Raw genomic sequence first — 19,018 nt, forward strand, 5'->3', positions numbered from 1 at the left:
TCAGATGAAGGGCGGTATAGAAATGTACTAGACCTTCCTTCTTCCGAGGATCATGGGGCAGTTTGCAGTATAAAAACACAGAGATACATAGCATAATAACAAACAGAAATATTAACCTCCCCCCATTCTGAATTGAATTTTCATGAAGAATAATTGCAATCCCCTGTGTCGATCATGGATAGGATTCAGCAAGTTACTTATACCTGTCAGCTGAGGGAGTCATATGCTAAGTTGGTCAGTATAACCTGCTTGAAGCAACATATGTTTAAAAGTATGAAAGAGAACTGTTTCCAGACTATCCACCCATTTCTTTATCTACCTCCAAGGTATCATAAAACTGGAAAATCCAGGGTATTTAGAAATTGATATCCCACAGAGTTGCCAGAGGATGCACCCTTCATGCTTAACATCTAATATGTAACGTGAAACATTTAAATATATAGGTATGCAATAATTAAATGTGTTTGCAGCCAACCTCTATGATCAGCAAGTACCAGCTATTTCCAAACCTCCCTAAGAATAAACTGCTCTGCACCATTGGTATTTTTTTCCCTTGTTTAAATTTAATAAATTCCACATTAGTGGTAATAAGTTGAGACCTTGAACATTTGCCCTATTACAAATGAACAATTGGCTATCATTAGACTGTGCCCCCTCTATTCTGTACATATATCTTCAGATGTGCTAATCCATTCAGCAGACACATTAATGAGCGCTGGTTGAAGTGTAATATTGGAGGAAGTGAGGCCAGTTGACCTCAGCGTGGAGTTTAATACTTGTAATTGAATTAGATCGTCAACAGTTAGTGTAGAGAAATAGCTATGCCTCTGGCTAGCTTCAATTATTGATAACTCTTCATTTTATGTTCATCCTGTAAATAATTTTCTGTATTATTATTTTTTAATAGACTTCGTTCTTTAAAAATTTTCTTTCGTATCCTGAAAACTTGTGCCACACTGCTAAATATTTTTTTTAACTGTTCAAGATGACCTTGTCCAAGCTAGGCCGCACTTCATAAAGTGCATTCAGGCTTTGGTTGGCATTAAGATATGAAACACTAAACCATGGTTTAACCTTACAAGAACAAGCCTCACTGTGCTGTATGTTTGCACCATCTTCCTCTGGCATAGCCATTAGATGATTTTACATTTCTGGGTTTCAAAATGACCTTTGTTCAACATGTCATCCAAACCCTAAGCTGTGGTTAACCTTCACTATGGTTAGTTGGAACAATGGCTTGAAATTGGCTTGTTTCAACTAATCATAGTTAAGTTTAACCACAGTTTCTCAAGGGTCAGTCTTAACACTGAAGAGAAAACTTACAAACCCTTTCAAACAGTTGTGCCAGAGAAGGGGGAAGCATACAAGCCTGAGGCTCACCGTGGCTCTTTTTTATAATCCAAACCAGTCCTGTGCATCTTCTGTTGTGCAACACTTCGTGAATGGGCTACGATAAATGAAACCAAGCTTTTAGTTTTGGACCCTTTTTCCCATGTACTAGATGTTCATGTAGGTTATTTTCCACATTTTGGAGCTAAGTTGTAGACAGTGGCCTATGACTGTGTGTAGGTCACAGCTTCTACTTGTAGATAGCAATTCTGAACTGGGCGAAACACTTAATTCTTAATGAAATAAATGGGACTTAATCAAAGGCATAAGTTCTATTAATTTCAGTATAACATTGATTTCAGTGCACTGTAGGTTTTTTTCTGCCTGCAAAATCAGTGCATATTTTAAATAAATAACATAGATATAGAAGCCTTCTTGCTTCTATACTTGTTCTTTTGAAACATTTTCAATCAAACGTTTCCTTAAAATAGTAATAATAAAGTAGTATCTAATGAGATTCATCTTTGAATAAGAATGGAGTTGTCTTTCTCCCCTTCCCTTCATTTTTCTTTTATTCTGTGGAACAGCCATCACAGATCTAACACCACAGGCTGGGTTTTCGTATATCATCTCGTACATGATACTCTCCCGTGAAAATTATTGTGTCAAGGCTGAGCCATAAGTAGTGGTCTGAGATGAGCCATGAACCAGGAGAAAGGAATTCATAGTTAAATGTTGAAGCCAGAAGATAAAACTTGAAGAACAAGACAGGGTCAGAAAAACAACCAAAGAATACAGAAACCCATCAAATACATTGTTATTTATGCAAGGTTTAACTGGAGCAGGAAACTTATCTTTCCTGCTTTCTTGTCCATGAGGATCCAGTGGCCATACTGGGTGGGCAAACTAGTTCTATAGTTCACTGCCCATGTAGACGCTCCAACCTGTGGTGTAGTGGCTCACCACACGTGGCAGCCAGAAACCGTAAGTCTATCCATCTCAGTCATATCAGCTCTAATTTAGGAGCATGGGTGTGTTTGCTGCCTAGCCATCCAAGCCCGTAATCTTTTCTATACACCGCGTCATCCACTCCAAATTCCTTACACAAGGTTATGAAAGCATAGCTTCATTTCTGAAGCTGGAGCCTTTTTTACTGCTCACACAGTGTCAGGGAACTGACATCGGAGCTAGAGGCGGAGGGAACGCTCTCAAATGATGCTGGAGAAGGGCCCATTCAAGGGCCCAGCAGGGAGAGAGGCAGCTCCGCAGATGGGGAAGCAAATCAGCGCAACACCAGGGATATAGAGGGGCTGATGGGGGAATCGGAGAGAGGGCTCCAGGACTCTTCACCGGACACCAGCAGGGAGAGCACGGGTCCTCCGCTACCCATGCCCACCCTGCGCAGAAGACTTCCACGCAGAGAGAGTAGGAGGAGACTGGGTGTCAAACAACTTTTATGTTGGAAAAGATTTAAGAAACGCCCACTGACGGATTCTGCTAGCGACTGAGGCAGCCACGAATTGAAGGGCTGTCCATACAGAAAGGTTTAACAAGGCAACATAGCCAGGAGAGGCAGCAACTTACGCACGAGCAACCCCATACCCATTACACACAGCTAAAGACAAGGAGCTAGCGAAGCTGCATAAGCAATATCTTGTTTCCAAGCTGCATGGATAAAACTTACTCAGGTACAGTCAAATGCTGACTCTGTGACTGAATGTACATTTCAGGTTTTAGAGACTCGATGGGGGTGAAAGAGGGAATTCTAGACAGCCTAGTTATCAGATTTGAATAACAGGGTACAAGTGAAGAAAGAATCATTCATGTAAAAAAAATGCTTCCCTAGTTGCTGAATATTCACAATCAGTCTGTACACATCTGGAGTGGAGAATCAGGACCTCTGGTTCAAATCTTGCACACTTGGGATGGTACTCAACTAAGTTTTTTTTAAGAGTAGACCCAGTGAAATCAATGAACCTTAGTCATGTTCATTAATTTTAATGGGCCTCTTATGAGTAAAACTTAAATGAATACCACCCTTGAGTATAACCAATTTTATCTTTAGAAGTGAACTACATGCCATACATATCTGAGTTGGGAATGCTAAAGGGCTTGGACCTTCTCTTTTTATTCCTTTGAGCAATACACTCCCATTTTATAAAACTAGCTGTTTTTTGGAAGTGACCCTTAATTTCAAAAGCTATTTGCTATGCCTCATGGACAGTTGCCATTTGAGACATTTAAGCATGAATGCCATATTTGATGTGTTGGGTTCCTTGGATTCCTGCTATTATGTGTGTGCATGTGTATGGTTTTATTTTTCTGCTTTTGAAGATTTATCATAGATACAGTCCCAGTTCTTAGCAACACGTGTGCTTTCAGAAAACTTTGTTTTCCTCTTTTTTCTTCCAGATTCCATTTTCTCTCCCCTAACAAATCACCAGAGCACTTTTTAACCACCTATCCCTGGTATTAAAAGCAGTTTGGCAATTTAGCGCAGGAAAAGCTTCCTGAAGTTAGAACTGGAATTACAAAAGCAAAACCCTTAGCTAGTTCATGGCCTTCAGGAAGTTGTAATGTCTTTTCTCATCCGTTCTTTAGATCAGTAGGTTCTACACATTACTGGTAATTCTGGCAAGAGTTCAAGGGTTAATGCAATAGATAAATAAAAGGAACTTTCTGTAAATTGAGCCCTGCATTATTTCAGTTGTCTTCTCTTTCCAAAACTAACTTATTTAATTTTTTTAAGTAAATACTTGAATTCTTCCTGCCAGTGTTCTTTGCTTTTACTATCGTTTATTACTTCAATTATACTTCGTATCACTTAGAACAATCTGCCATTTGGAAATCTCAGTATAGCCTGCAGCTTAGTATTAACTCTGGCTGGTATTGTAACATGTACAGCATATGACATTAATGTATCAAATTAGATTTGATCGTCCCTTCTGGTTATATTTATTTCACATTTCTTTTGTATTCAGTTAACATAAACTTATTAGGAAAGCTGACACATGGTGATGGCTATAAAGTAAGAATGTTTTAAAGTATTTCGATTTTTTAAAATGAAATTTCAGATATCTCTGCTTTTCCAATTTGTTGGTTTGTTCAGTGATGGAGTAGAAATTGTAACCCTGTGCTGTAGCAGAAGAAATAGTTAAACTAATCTTCATTGTTGTAGATTACCATTCTACCTACAGTAGTCACAGACACTGGACATTATGGTAGCACAGTGGCGTAGCGTGGGGGGTGCAGGGGGGGCCAGCCGCACCGGGTGCAACATCTGGGGGTTAGGGGGCGCAAATCCACGTGTTAGGGGGCGCAAATTACTTGCCTTGCCCCGGGTGCTGACAACCCACGCTACGCCACTGTGGTAGCAACCCTTCCTGCAGAAAGAACTATCAGTGGTGAAAAGAGAAGTTATAAAAGAAAAGCAGTGGTGGCGGCAGAAGCAGCCCTTTTTTCTGGGAAGTTTTGTCTTGTACTTGGTCAGGGCAAAGAGGCATTGGCTACAATCACAATTAGATAGTACCCAGGCACAGTCCAGAAGACAAATACAACAGTCTTCCCCTAAACGCTGAGTATTTCAACATTTGAACATCTTATGAGATGTTTGTGTTTTTGTTTCTTGTTGTTGCTGATGTTGCTGTTAAGTGATGTTGTATTCAGTGGTTTACAGAATCAATAAAATTGCCACAGAATAAAAACGAAAACCTAGTGTGACAACAGCTACACAAAAACTTGTATATCATACAAGTCAGATTTAGACTAAATAGCTGCAGATCAAAACATCCATCAGCATCATATAAAAACAAACTGAAATACAACCTGCTTTCTGAAAACTAGTAAGTTGGGCAACTGGTGAACCTCCAGGAGCAGAAAGTCCCACAACTGTTTCCTTCTCTTCCTCTTAAGTTTCTGGAGGTACCCTTGGGCCTGGGTTGATAAAGTTCCATTTGCTACCTTACATCTTACCTTGGGACCCAGGGTAAGGGGGCTTTTACCCTCCCTGCAGTCCCAGTCCATATAGGAAACCTGTGCCTGCTATTTGCATGGGAAAATTCCAGTGGAAGGCTTTTTTCTCTAATGCAAATAGCAGGTAAAGGGGGCTCAGGAAGGTCAAAGGGTTAAATCTCCCTACCCCCAGCAGCAGGATCCCAGTGGAACAGCCAAGACAGTCCAGGGCAGTTCCCCAGCAAACATCCTGCTCCCCTTGCCAGCACCAGCGCTACCCTCAGGGCAAAGGGTGAAGGAGTCGGCTGCTGATATGAGGCAGAGAGGTTGCTTTTTAGAATGCAGCTTTTCTTTGTTTCATTCCCAGAGCACCAGCCATGCTCTCTCCCTATTGTTGCCTCCACGTGTCTTCCTTTCATCCACATCCTCCCCACACTGCCAGCACTGTCACCCGCGCCCCTAGTTGTGGAGGGGAATGAAGAAGAGAAAGTTAAGGGTTGTGCGAGCGAGCTATAACAGGAGAAAGGATTGGGCAAGGTGTATACATGGAATTGGCAGAAATGACTGGCAGAATCCGAGACCAGGGAGAAGAGTCGGTGGAAGAAGATTGGAAGAAATTTAAAGTATATTTACAGAAATATTGCAAAATTAATGAATGTTAGAAGGATGCTGGAATGAAGTTATATGGCTTTAGCAGAAATGTTATAAAGAATTAAGTAAAAATAGATTGTTAATGGACCAAAGTGGAAAATTTAAGGTTATATTGTCTTAAGATAAATTATAGAACGAAAATTGAGAAAGATGGAAAGGATTTGCCGAAATAGCTAATTGAACTAGAATACAAAAAAGGGAGGTGTGAGGAGGTCGATGAAACAAGTAAATGAAAGGTAAAGATACGGAATATTGGATGTGTTTTTAAATGTTTTTGTTTTTCTGGTTGTTTTGCTGTATTGTTTTTTCTTTTTTCTTTTGTTTTTTGATGTATTGTAAGGTATTGTTTTATTTTGTTTAATTTTGTATTGTTTCTTTTTTCTTTTTTCTGTAACTTTCAAACCTTTAATAAATATCATTTTTTAAAAAAAGGATTGGGCAAGGTGTAAAGGGAGGGTTTGGCGGGTAGGCAGGGTTGCTAAGCGGTACAAGTGGGGCTCATCCCCTATTACAGGGGTCAGCAAACTTTTTCAGCAGGGGGCTGGTCCACTGTCCCTCAGACCTTGTGGGGGGGCCGGACTATATTTTGCGGCCCAGAGATGCATTTTAAATAAAATCACACATTCTACTCATGTAAAAACATGCTGATTCCCGGACTGTCCACGGGCTGGATTTAGAAGGCGATTGGGCCACATCCGGCCCCTGGGCCTTAGTTTGCCTACCCATGCCCTATTATATAAACATGCAAATTCTACATTAAATGCAGCTGGCAAGCATCAATTCCAACTATGCTGTTTGTGAAAAAGTACTTTCTTTTGTGTAACTTGAGTGTTCCATCATTTGGTTTCATGGGATGAGACACACACACACACACACACACACACACACACATACATTCTTGTGTGAGGTGGAGGGGAGAGAGAGAGACTAGTAAAATTTTGATTCTTAGAAGCAAAGTTCAACTCACTAATCATTGTCATTCAAAATTGTTTCACTTCCATATTTTGGGTAAGAATGCTCATAACAAACCTAATAACTCTTGCAAAGTTTTGTAATTGTTAAGGCAAGAAACTGTCTTATGTCAGTCATTAGAGGACCTTAGGAAAGCAACTATATGTGCTGGAGACTTTCTTAGAATAGGTGACAGTCAATTATTATTCTTGTGTGTGTGAAATCAAGTAAATGGCAACATTCTAAAATACAATATTTGGAATCCTTACTTTGGAGAATATCCCATTGATGAGAGTGTGGTTTGCTTATTAGTAAATTATTAGTAAATATGTGTAGGATTTCACTGCTAGAGTTAATATTCAAAGGTTTTGTCTATGAGAAGTATGTTCTCCATTAGTTCATGATATAAACAGTGAAAGCTGACAAATTAAACTGAAGAGCCAAAGCTGAATCAATGAGATACTTAGCTGAAGAACTTGTGGGCAACTTGTTTGTTTAAAACTGACACGTCTGATTTTTAAAGTTCTCTCCTCATCTTGAAATAGTTTTTTGTTCCAGTCTTAAAATGAGACCCATTCAATCTAAAATGGGTTCCATACTCTTATCTTGGTGATTTTTCAGATTCCGCACTATTTTACATCCTTTTGCATATTTATTACTTTTCTTGTTTCAGCTAAGACATTTAGGAAATGATGAAGTTCACATTGTCTGGTCAGAACATACGCGAGACTACAGAAGAGGAATAATTCCTACCGAGTTCGGAGATGTGCTCATTGTTATATATCCAATGAAGAATTATATGTTCAGTATCCAGATTATGAAAAAACCAGAAGTAAGCTTTTTATTATTATTCAATGCAGTTTTATCCTTCTCTTCAGGGAAAAGAATCTCTTGAGTGGCTTATATAAGAGCAAAAACAAACAAGGCAGTGTCTAGACTTTTACAATCTTTTTAAAAATGGCAAAAGAGGAAAAGGGGATGGGGAGAGAAAAGGAAAGTAAGGAAATTCAAGCCCTAGTTGTTAATGTTACAAAATTATCAACTTAGATGGAAACATTTCATGGAGAGGAGAAGCCAAAAGGAGCTGGTGTCTCAGCAGAGCCAAATGGCTATAACCCAAGGGGATAGTAGCTGCTAGAATTATGTACTATGACATTTAGTTTATAGCAGTGTGTTAGGGCTGTGCAAGAAGTAGAAAGGGGAACTGCATTCAAATAGTGCTTTAAGGTCCTGGTTAGTAAATTTACAATCAGAGTTTCTCATTTCAGACATCATGGGAGACTTTAGTTTAAACTAACCAGGACCAGTGCACCGATGAAAGGAGGCGGCAGGGGGAAGAAGTGAAAGGAGAGCATGATGTCCTATGCTCACTCCTTGCTGCTACACTATTGTTTAGCAAGCTGAGAAATGTATGTCTAAACCAGGCTTGTGTGCATAGATGTCAGAGATTTGTGCAGGAATGTTAAAGACAAGAAGGATTCTTGGCACAGTATTCAACAAATTGTTTGGGTTGTAGCATGATAGTACCAACCATCATTTGGGTGACCGGATAGATCCAATCCAGTGCTGGTTGTGTATATTCCTGAGTCAGAGCCTATATACTTAGCAGATGCATACAGCATAAATGTGTGCCATTCCATGCTAAATCAGGACTCTTTTTTTTTTTTTTTTTATACTTTATTACAATCACATATACTTGCGCATACAAAGAAAAGTTGTAACATAAAGACATACAATACACACAACACATTAAAAACACATACATCTAAAGTAGTAGGGGAAAAAAAGACATTACAAAGAAGAAAATTCCAATCATACCCTTACACACATTTGACTTCCCTTAACCTCAGCTTTGGATTAAACATTCTACATTAATCTTCTGCAGTTATTTTGTTTATCTTTACATGTCGTAGGAGTTAAACATCGTCTACTGTTAAGTTGTTAATTCTCAAGTTAGTCTCAAGGTAACTTATAAATTTCGACCAATCTTCTGTCTTTTTAATAGAGTTATCCCGCCTAATATATTGTGTAAGTCTCGCCAGTTCCAAATATTGGTACACTTTGACCTGCCACTCTCTCATTGTTGGAGTTTCTGAGGATTTCCATTTCTTTGCTATTAAGATTCTCGCCGCGGTAGCGGCATACTGGAAGAAAGTCTGATCTTTCTTTTTTATTTCCTCCCCAATCATCCCTAGAAGGAAAGCTTCAGGTTTCTTGGGAAAATTATACTTCAAAATTTTCTTTAACTCCTCGTAAATTTGTCCCCAGAAACCCTTCACCTCCTCGCAGGTCCACCAAATATGAAAGAAAGTCCCCACCTTATCTTTGCATCTCCAGCAAGTGTTATCTGCTGTTCTATACATTCTCCCTAATCTTACCGGGGTCAGATACCAGCGGTACATCATCTTGTACAGATTCTCACATAAATCGGCACATACGGTAAATCTCATACCTTTCTTCCATAATGTTTGCCATTTATCATAACCTATCTCATATCCTAAATCTTTATTCCATTTGATCATTACCTCTTTAATCAACACTTCCTTGTTTTCACTTTCCAGCAATTGCCTATACATTTTGGACAGTAATTTGCTATTACTCTCCATAATCTCCACTTGAAATCTAGATTTATTTTCTCCCATACCTATTCTCTTATGTTCCGTCCATATTGCACTAACTTGGTGTAGGTGAAACCAATCCTTAATTTTCTCTTTCAGTTCGTCCTGTGATCTTAATTTCCACCCTTCTTCTGATTTAATTCATAAATCCTCATACGTCCATCTTTTACCTATCATATTTAATTTCTTTATTTTGATGATATCCACAGGTGAAAGCCACCAGGGGGTGTTTTGTTCAATCACATTTTTCTTCCTATTCCAGACTTCCATGAGTGGTCCTCTAACTATATGGTTATGAAATCCTCTATGGACTTTGTCTTTTCCCTGCCAGAGGTAGGCATGCCACCCAAATCTTAGATCGAACCCTTCCAGGTCTAATAGATCAGCATCTTTCAGGGTGGCCCAGTCCTTTATCCAAAGTAGGCATGCGGCCTCATAGTAGAGCCTTAGGTTTGGTACACCAAAGCCCCCTCTTTCCCTGGAATCCATCAAGTATTTGAGTTTCACCCTAGGTTTCTTCTCTTGCCAAATATATTTGGTCAGGGTTCTTTGCCAATTTTTAAAGCAGGTGGTACCTTTTATAACTGGTAGGTTCTGAAACAGAAATAACAATCTCGGGAGGATACACATCTTAATCGATTCCATCCTCCCGATCCAAGATAAATTCAATCTACGCCAGGTATTCATATCTTTCTTAATTTCCTTCCACAATTTATCATAATTATCCTCTACCAAGTTAATATTCTTTGTGGACAACCAAATTCCCAAATATTTCACCTTATTCGCTACTTTAATATCCACCTGTTGTTCTAGCTGTAATCTTTCTTGTGCTGTCAGATTCTTTATTAATAATTTAGTTTTCCCCCTATTTAACTTGAATCCGGATAATTTACCGAACTCTTCCAAAAGTTCTATCGCTCTGCTGGTGGTTTCAAATGGGTTCTCAAAAAAGAAAACCAGATCATCTGCGTAGGCTTTTAATTTGTACTCTTTATCTCCAATTCTTACTCCCTTAGGACTCTTTTTTTTTAATCATGCAGCTATATCCCAACAGGTGATTGTGATTGCTTGCTCATTAGTTGTATGTTAAGATTGCTCTAATGAACATTGGGCCATAAACTTATATTAGCAATTTTCTTTCAAAGTAATCATATCCCTTCAGCAAATGTTCCCCTTCTCCAGTCTCACTCAGACTTTGACCTTCAAGAACATGGCATTCGTGATCATTATTTGGTTTTGGCATTAAACTAAGCCTGAATGAGGTAAATTATTCAAATGGTTATTAAAGCAAAATAAGGAGAAGGATTATTTCTTGCTGATAATATCAAGTGATCATATCGGTATACTTTTATAAGGTGCAGCATCTCTTAGAGTATTTTGAATAACTACTGTGATTAACTGAAGGTGAGAAGAATGATCTAGCTGAGCAATCCTTTGTTAATGCTGATTGCTAATTGTTATAGAAAAGAATGATTTAATGGCCGGCTTTCTCAATTTCCTGATTCAGGTCCCATTCTTTGGTCCATTGTTTGATGGTGCTATTGTGAATGGAAAAATTCTTCCTATTATGGTTCGTGCAACAGCTATAAACGCAAGCAGAGCACTGAAGTCACTCATTCCATTATACCAAAACTTGTATCCTTTTAAGTAAGACTACAATCCTGTGCACATCTACCCGGAAGTAGACCCCATGAACACAGTGGGACATATTTTCAATAAATCCATCAAGGATTATTTTTCACCCCATGATTGATATTGAAGAGTTCAATAAGTGCAGGGGTTTTGTGAAAAAAACAAAAAGCAAAAGCACAAGGGTAACAAAATATTCAATAGAAATAAAATATAAAGCTCAACTGGATTAATGCATTAACAGTACTTAAAGATATGTTTGTAGTAGAAGTACTGTTGACATATTTTTCCCCCTGTAATACTAAATTTATAGTAATAGTCTTCTCCTTTCGTTGTGGCATATTGTCATTGGGGGAAAAGATTGTGCCATTTTAATTCCCTGTTGCAAAAGGAATTGCAGCTTTTTCCCACCCACCAAAGAAAGAGTGAACTGGTTTAGATGTACCACTAAACTCCTCACACCTATGCCAGAGTAACAAGGCTCCCTAGGGAAGACTACACTCATTCTCATAATCCTGAACTGTACTTTTATTGACCGAGGAGAGGTGTGTGCATGATTGTGTGACACACATGGGATGTTAAGCTGTTATAATACCAACATGACTGCATATTTTTGTAGAGAAGTCTGGAAACAGTGGTACTATTTTGTTCAGGAAGTGTTCAATAGCAAATCAGCATACATTGAAATGAAAACATGAGGTAAGTCAGTTCATTTAAAACCAATACCGTATACTTTGTAAAGGAAATGTTGATTAAAATAGGCAGATGTCTTGCATCCTATGTACAGCAGTAAGACTGCATTCACATTAATGGGAGAAATCTGGTGTCAAGTGAGCACACTTCCACTCTCACAATGGGACTTCATCATCCTTCTCGCCCCAAAACAAAAATCTACACACACAGACCCCACAGCATCCCCTCCCCCAAATCTGCATCCAGCTCCTGACCTTCAGAGCAGATTTCAGGTGCATTCAAAAGACTGCACTGGGCAGGAGAGGAAGAAGAATTCCTAGTGCATCAGCCATAGCACACACAAACGCTGTTGGATTTCACTTGGTGACTCCAGGGAAATGGGTATGGGAGGACATTATCTGCCATGTTGTTGATGAATGAGATGGGTAAAGGGAGACCAGGATGTGCTGCTTCTTCTTGCTGAGGAGAAACATAAGAGAAATTTGCTTAGAAATAACCCACATACATTATAAAATACATCTGCGTGTATCCGCTTATCTGTGGAGTTGTGTTGGTCCTTCTATCTACCTTCTTAGAGGAACCTGTCTATGCCTCAGCAATGCCACATAAAATAGTTTGGTAGATCTGCTCAACTTCATTTATCTTATTAAAATTCAAGAAATGCTGCTAATAGGCTAATTCCCACCCACCCCCTGTTTTATTTATTTTATTTATTAAATCTGTATACCGCCCTTCATCCAAAGATTACAGGGTGGCTCACAGCATAAAAATACAAAATGAGAACACAAAATGCATAATAAAACAAAAGCATTCCACAAACAGGGAGCCACTGCAGAAAAGGCTCGTTCTTATGTTGCCACCCGCCAGACCTCTCATTTTCTTATTGATAATAGTCTTATTCAGCCAAAGAGACCCTTTGAGTCTTGATCCCATACCCAAATAAAATCACATTTAAAGGTAAAGGGACCCCTGACCATTAGGTCCAGTCGTGGACGACTCTGAGGTTGCGGTGCTCATCTCGCTTTATTGGCCAAGGGAGCCAGCATACAGCTTCCAGGTCATGTGGCCAGCATGACTAAGCCGCTTCTGCCGAACCAGAGCAGCACATGGAAATGCCGTTTACCTTCCTGCCGGAGTGGTACCTACTTGCACTTTGACGTGCTTTCGAACTACTAGGTTGGCAGGAGCAGGGACCGAGCAATGGGAGCTCACCCTGTCGCGGGGATTCGAACCGCTGACCTTCTGATCAGCAAGCCCTAGGCTCTGTGGTTTAACCCACAGCGCCACCCGCATCCCTAAAATCACATTTGAGAGATAGCAATTGCATATGCTATCTGTTGATCTGCCAAGCATTGCAAGCTAATTTGCCCCTTCCCCATTTTTTCCTGTCTAAGACTGGTGAAAGATTGTTAGCAGTAACGTCACCTTGAGGCTTGGAAGTTTTGTGGTTAGTAAGAGGTGTGTGTCAAGTATTTGCAGTTTTTCCTGATATTCATGCAGTACTAACTTAAGGGGCTCCTGAATTGGTATGTTAACTGAATAATAAAATTTCAGTGCTCTTAACATAATGTGATACTTAATATGTGACCATCCTGATAACAGATTTTCACATACAAGAGTTTTTACTTGCAGCTTTTCTTTTGCTTTAATTTCTACATCTGATTATGATTATAAAACAGATATTGAGACACTGTGGGCAGATGAAGTAGCTGTAAACATATATATTTTAAACACTGATAACCAATATCTTTTTCACAGTTACCTAGAAACAGAGATAATTTGGAAAAATATAATCACAGGTGATGCATTGTAAGCCTCAGAATAATGAAAATTCTAAAAAGATTTAGACTTACTTTGTGCCAATAATTATATAGATGTGTCAGCTATTTTATACCCACTAAATAGTCCTGAGATTCCAAAGCATAAATTGTGTGATTTATGCTCATTAAAAGTAGTCTGAGACTTATCTTGGGCACATCTTGGCTAACTATGTACCTAATGCTGCTCAGTAAATTACAAGAGTATATTGATTGGCATATGCTGCCTAAATCGATCGCCCTGACAGCCAGAATTACAGTAATCTGTCAGTATTGATGACTGTCTTTCAGGCTTTGAAACCTCTTCTTCATTTGTCTTGTCATGCCTTACTTGTTTCTGAAGTGCATTTTCTTGCAGCCTCCAGTTTTGTCATGGTAGGTACTTTATAGTCCTTTTTTTTGTCCCTCGAGACCAATTTATTGGCTTGATCATGCAATTAGAGGTAAAATACAGCACTAGGGAGCATGGGTAGGCAGTGTTCTGCCTAACAATTGGACCTTAGGTGTAGTGTAGGCTTGTTCTCAGCCATTTATTAGTTACCTGTTGAAAGAGCAGGGTTTTTTGTTTTTTTTAATAATGACTAATTCCAAAGCATCACTTTAAATGCCTTTGATTTTAAGCACTAGACTACTGATTGAGTAGACATTTGTGATTGGTTTTAAACTCTTGTATTAATGCTTGCCATATAGATTGTCCACCTATGCCTTATTACAATTATTTAGGGATTTCTACATTGATTATCCGTATATGTGTGCTTGCTGCACTGTTGGGTAAGGGCCACGTAAATGTTTTATGCTTTGTATTCTCTCCCCTCTGCACCCCCCCCCCCGCCCCCTGGTCTCCCATGGCTCGTGCTCAGAATGAAACATTTTAGATAGGTAGAAATAAATAAAGTAATCACAGAGTGCTCCCCGCTGTACAAGCAGAAAATCTGTTGTTTTTTTTCAACTGAGAAAGCAAAAGATTTTAAAGGGGGAAAAATGAAGTAAAATTGATTCGTTGTACTCATCTAATTTGCCATTCACAAAGTAGAGAGGTAGTCTGCAATCTTTGCTCCATTGCTAAGCAGTGTGTGTGTGTGTGTGTGTGTGTGTGTAAAACCCCACAAAAAACCTTGTTTCAACATGTTTTTGTAATGTTTATTCTTCTTAAACACCACATCCAAATATCCCTACAATTACCAAGGCTTTTTCTAAAGTGAAATGTGCAAGATTGAATGTTGTACTAGATTAGTTTTAAATCTTTTTGAGGGAGGAATTGCACAATATTTGGAAAATACTGACTGCATGAGAAATCATTACACCTGCTTTGCCCCAGTGTTGCTTAGAAGAAATAGAAAGAACGTTTTCTAAAAAATGTATTATGAATGTGCTACATTTTAGTGCGCCATTTTAAGAGCATTTGAATAATCTAAAATGTGCATTTGTGCTCATTTTATTTTTCACATGGAAACTTCAGCAAAATATAGGGTTTTAATACTGTTAAAACATAGTTTTAATATATAAAAATATATTTAAAAACTATATAAAAATATAGTTTTAATACTGTTATTGCCTTTTAATATTGCTGTTAGAAGTAATTTTTTTTTTAAAGTATTTCTTTTAACATCATTATATAAAAAAAATAAGGACAAAGGTCACTGATTCACCCCTTTTGCTTGAAGCACTTCTACTTATTACCAGTATGGGATTTTAAAATTGCCAAACCACAGTTTCCATCCATCCATCTGTTCTTGCTAATTGTGAAAAGGTTCAATTTTCAGCAAAGCCATGCATTTCACAGAAGGTATGTGAGGTGAAATTTCACAGGGGACATGATGGATCCTGATTCTCAGCGATAAACCTTTGGGGCCAGCCGGGTTGGCATATGTTTCAGCATGATATGAAGGCTTGGGTTCCCTGGCTTCACTTTTTTGGCGTGGAGCTGATAAAACCTGGCTGTGTATTGTTTCACTGGACACCAATCATGGGCAACGGGAACTGCCCATTTTAACTCTCTGTGGGAAGGAAGCCCAGACCCTGTTCACAATAGTACTATTGTCATGTTACAAACTATTCTGAACAGCTTGACAGCTTTAGGGAGGAGGGGGAAAGGGGGTCGCTTTGCTAATTGGTGCTCCAAGGAAAGATGGGGAATGATCTCGAGTTGATATATTTACACTGTTCTTCCATATAGGCTACCAGTTTTTAATAAAAAACACAAAAGCGCCATTCTTGAACAGCTGCCCGATAAAGCTTTTAAAGTATATTAATCATTTTATACATACACATACACACAAATAAACTATAATAACCAATTACAATAATAATAAAAGGAAACAGCATAAGGATTTTGTGAGTGGAGCAAAGTTCCATTAATAGACTTATAATTAAATGTAGATTAACCTTTAATGTTTACACTCTGGTTTTGCCGTTGTATCACCTACAGAAGGATCCTTAGAGTGCTACCTGTTAAACACAAATTCTGTTGTGAAGTTCTGGATCTTCAATATTCATTATGTTCTTGCGTTGGTCTTTTATCTCCCAGCTCTTCAGTTTCATGTTAAAATGTTGAATACTGATTGTTGCTTCTTGCATAAATAAGTGAAAACAATAAAATATTTGTGGTAGAGGTAATGGTCCTCTGGAGTTGGCTCACACAAGATATTATTTTGGGAGAAGCACAGATGTTCAAAGTTATCATCTGATCAAGCCTACATAGATTTACTTGTGTAACTGTAATTCATATAATTTTATGCTTAGGTTCTAAGCGGTAGAGCTTGGATAAAAGGTAAAGGTAAAGGGACCCCTGACCATTGGGTCCAGTCGTGGCCGACTCTGGGGTTGCGGCGCTCATCTTGTTTTATTGGCTGAGGGAGCCGGCATACAGCTTCCGGGTCATGTGGCCAGCATGACTAAGCCGCTTCTGGCGAACCAGAGCAGCGCACGGAAACGCCATTTATCTTCCTGCTGGAGCAGTACCTATTTATCTACTTGCACTTTGACGTGCTTTCGAACTGCTAGGTTGGCAGGAGCAGGGACCGAGCAACGGGAGCTCACCCCGTAGCGGGGATTCGAACTGCCAATCTTCTGATCGGCAAGTCCTAGGCTCTGTGGTTTAACCCACAGCACCACCACATGTTTCACAGCCATCTGTATGGTTTAAGCTGGGGTGGCTAACCTGGAACCTGCTAGATACTGTTAAACTCCAGTTTCCATTATTCTCATGGGACATTAGCATGGCCAGTGATGATGGGAACTCTAGTCCAACAACATCCACAGGTTAGTCAAACATATTTTAGAGGGTTAGAAAGAGTAAGCAGTGGTCAAAGTACAGTTTCTGCTCTAATTATTGAGAAAATATATTAATGCTGTATTTCATAACGGTAATTCATTGAATGCCCATTCTTCCTTTTACAGCAGGGTAGATTATATTTAAGTCAAGATTAATGGATAGATTCTGATGTTAAAATCCAGTCTCTGAACCTGCCGTTCCCTGGAGGCATATAGTGCATTAGTTTAAACCAATATGCAGCTTATCATAGATACTGTGACACAGTCTTAAATGATGGTTTGCTGTGCATTGTTACTGCTTTCTCTCCTAATAAAATCACTATTTTGTATTCTTGATCATTACAATATTAAATAGAAATGTAATCAAATTATTGCACATTTAGATACAGATAGCTCTTAAGTAATTGCCCACTGTAAAATTTTTGATCCCTCTTCTCCCCCCCCCCCCAAATAAGGTCTTCTGTCAGTGTGCATATTCAATAAAATAGAATACTTGTGTGGCTTAGATTAGTTGAAGCAAAATCTTTTCAAGTCATCATCTTTTTAATCCTCATTTTTTACCTACTTTAAACTCTTCAAGCCGCATTTCCCCTTCTGTGACTCGCTCCACGCTCTCACTCACACAAACACACACTTCTGCCTTACATGAAGACCAGTAACTGCCCTACCAACGTCTGAGCCATGGGAGAAGTTTCCTCTTCACAGAGCAGCCTTCAGCTCTAACTAGGCTCTTGTGGGGGAAATCAGCCAAGCTCACCCAGATGGGAAATTGGGGAAGAAAGAGTCACTGGGCTTTTTCTATGGCAGCAGTTGGGAACCTCTAGCCCAGGCATGGCCAAACTCGACCCTCCAGGTGTTTTGGGTCTACAATTCCCATCATCCCTGACCACTGGTCCTGTTAGCTAGGGATGATGGGAGTTGTAGTCCCAAAACACCTGGAGGGCCAAGTTTGGCCATGCCTGCTCTAGCCCCAAGCTTAATTCAGCACACCAGATCTTATAGTTTGGCCCATGAGGCTGTTTTGGGTGAGCCACACCCACCTGCTCAACGTATAAAGGTGCAGCTAGGCCAAAACTTTATATTTGTCTTTCTTCAGTAATGTTTCATTCTGGGTTGTTTTGTTTAATAGTTTAATGTAGGTAGTAAACTGCTTTGAGTTTTTTCCACCTTTAAAATTTAAAGTGCTATAGAAATAATAATAATAATAATAATAATATAGTAGTAGTAGTTCTGGAGTAAGCATATTGATATGTAATGAATGATGCTTTACAGGGTTAAAGAAAAAGAAAAATGGTGTTAAAAAAAAGTACAAAGGTGGAAGTAATCTAATTAGACACAACAATATAGTAAGAGTAAATTTTTTGAGGTCTTAGAACAAAGGAAGGAAGTCAATACTGTTAGGGTGTGAAACCTAAGACGCTGGCAAGTTAGCAATGTCATGTAACTTTAAGTAGTCAAGCTCGTTAAGTTGTTAAGTTGTTAAGTTGCTCAGTATATAAAGAGTGTTTGTTTCTCTGGGTGTGGGGCGTGAAGCAAAAATGTCCGAAAGCTCCGGAGGTGTTTCTGTTATCTTTCTGCAATAAACCTGTCTTTGGAAAGACAGGCTTCCCTGTGTCGTTATTTCTTTGCTGCTGAGACTCTGAAGCCTTGTACTGCAACAAGAATCTCTGCACTGGACTTAATTAATACTCTGCAAAGAGAGCTGTTGCTGGTGGCGCAGCGGAAGCGTTTACTGGACCAGTACAGAAACTCTCTTAGGTTATGGACTCCTTCTACGTTTCTACAGCTGTATTGTGTGCAGAGAAAGTGAAAGCAGCTTTCGGATGAGAGAAGACCGGCTTGGTCGTAAATCCAGCTCTTAAAGGAACTGAGAGGCTGGAGGCGTCTGAAAAGTGAGTAAGACAAATCCCAAGGGGAAAGAGAAGCAAGGGTACACAGAGGGAGTAGCAGCAGACCCCAAGAATGGCAGTGGAAAATTTCCAGGTTCCCTTTACAAAGTTGAACTCTGCTAATTACGTGCAGTGGTCTAAGAGGGTTCAAGTCTGGTTGGAAGCCAAAGAAGTGTGGGCTGACTATGTCCAGAGGCGAAAGCCGTTTGTGGCTGTT

The 19,018-nt window shown here is 39.2% G+C and overlaps 1 protein-coding gene across 13 annotated transcripts in view; it reads left to right on the forward strand.

The window, feature by feature from the left end:
* The window catches only part of RALGAPA1 (Ral GTPase activating protein catalytic subunit alpha 1), a 140,403-nt gene that overhangs the window by 98,630 nt on the left and 22,755 nt on the right, over window positions 1–19,018 (forward strand). For all 13 annotated transcript variants that reach the window (XR_014011374.1, XM_081207277.1, XM_081207285.1 and 10 more), the window contains 2 exons: window positions 7,556–7,714; window positions 11,008–11,135. Coding sequence is in view for 12 of the 13 variants with exons in the window: in XM_081207277.1 (XP_081063403.1) it covers window positions 7,556–7,714; window positions 11,008–11,135 (287 nt within the window). In the remaining variant the exon portion in view is untranslated. The remainder of the gene's footprint in view (window positions 1–7,555; window positions 7,715–11,007; window positions 11,136–19,018) is intronic.

Source organism: Podarcis bocagei (genome assembly GCF_964188305.1).
Source record: "Podarcis bocagei genome assembly, chromosome: 1".
In the NCBI taxonomy this organism is placed as follows: Eukaryota; Metazoa; Chordata; class Lepidosauria; order Squamata; family Lacertidae; genus Podarcis; species Podarcis bocagei.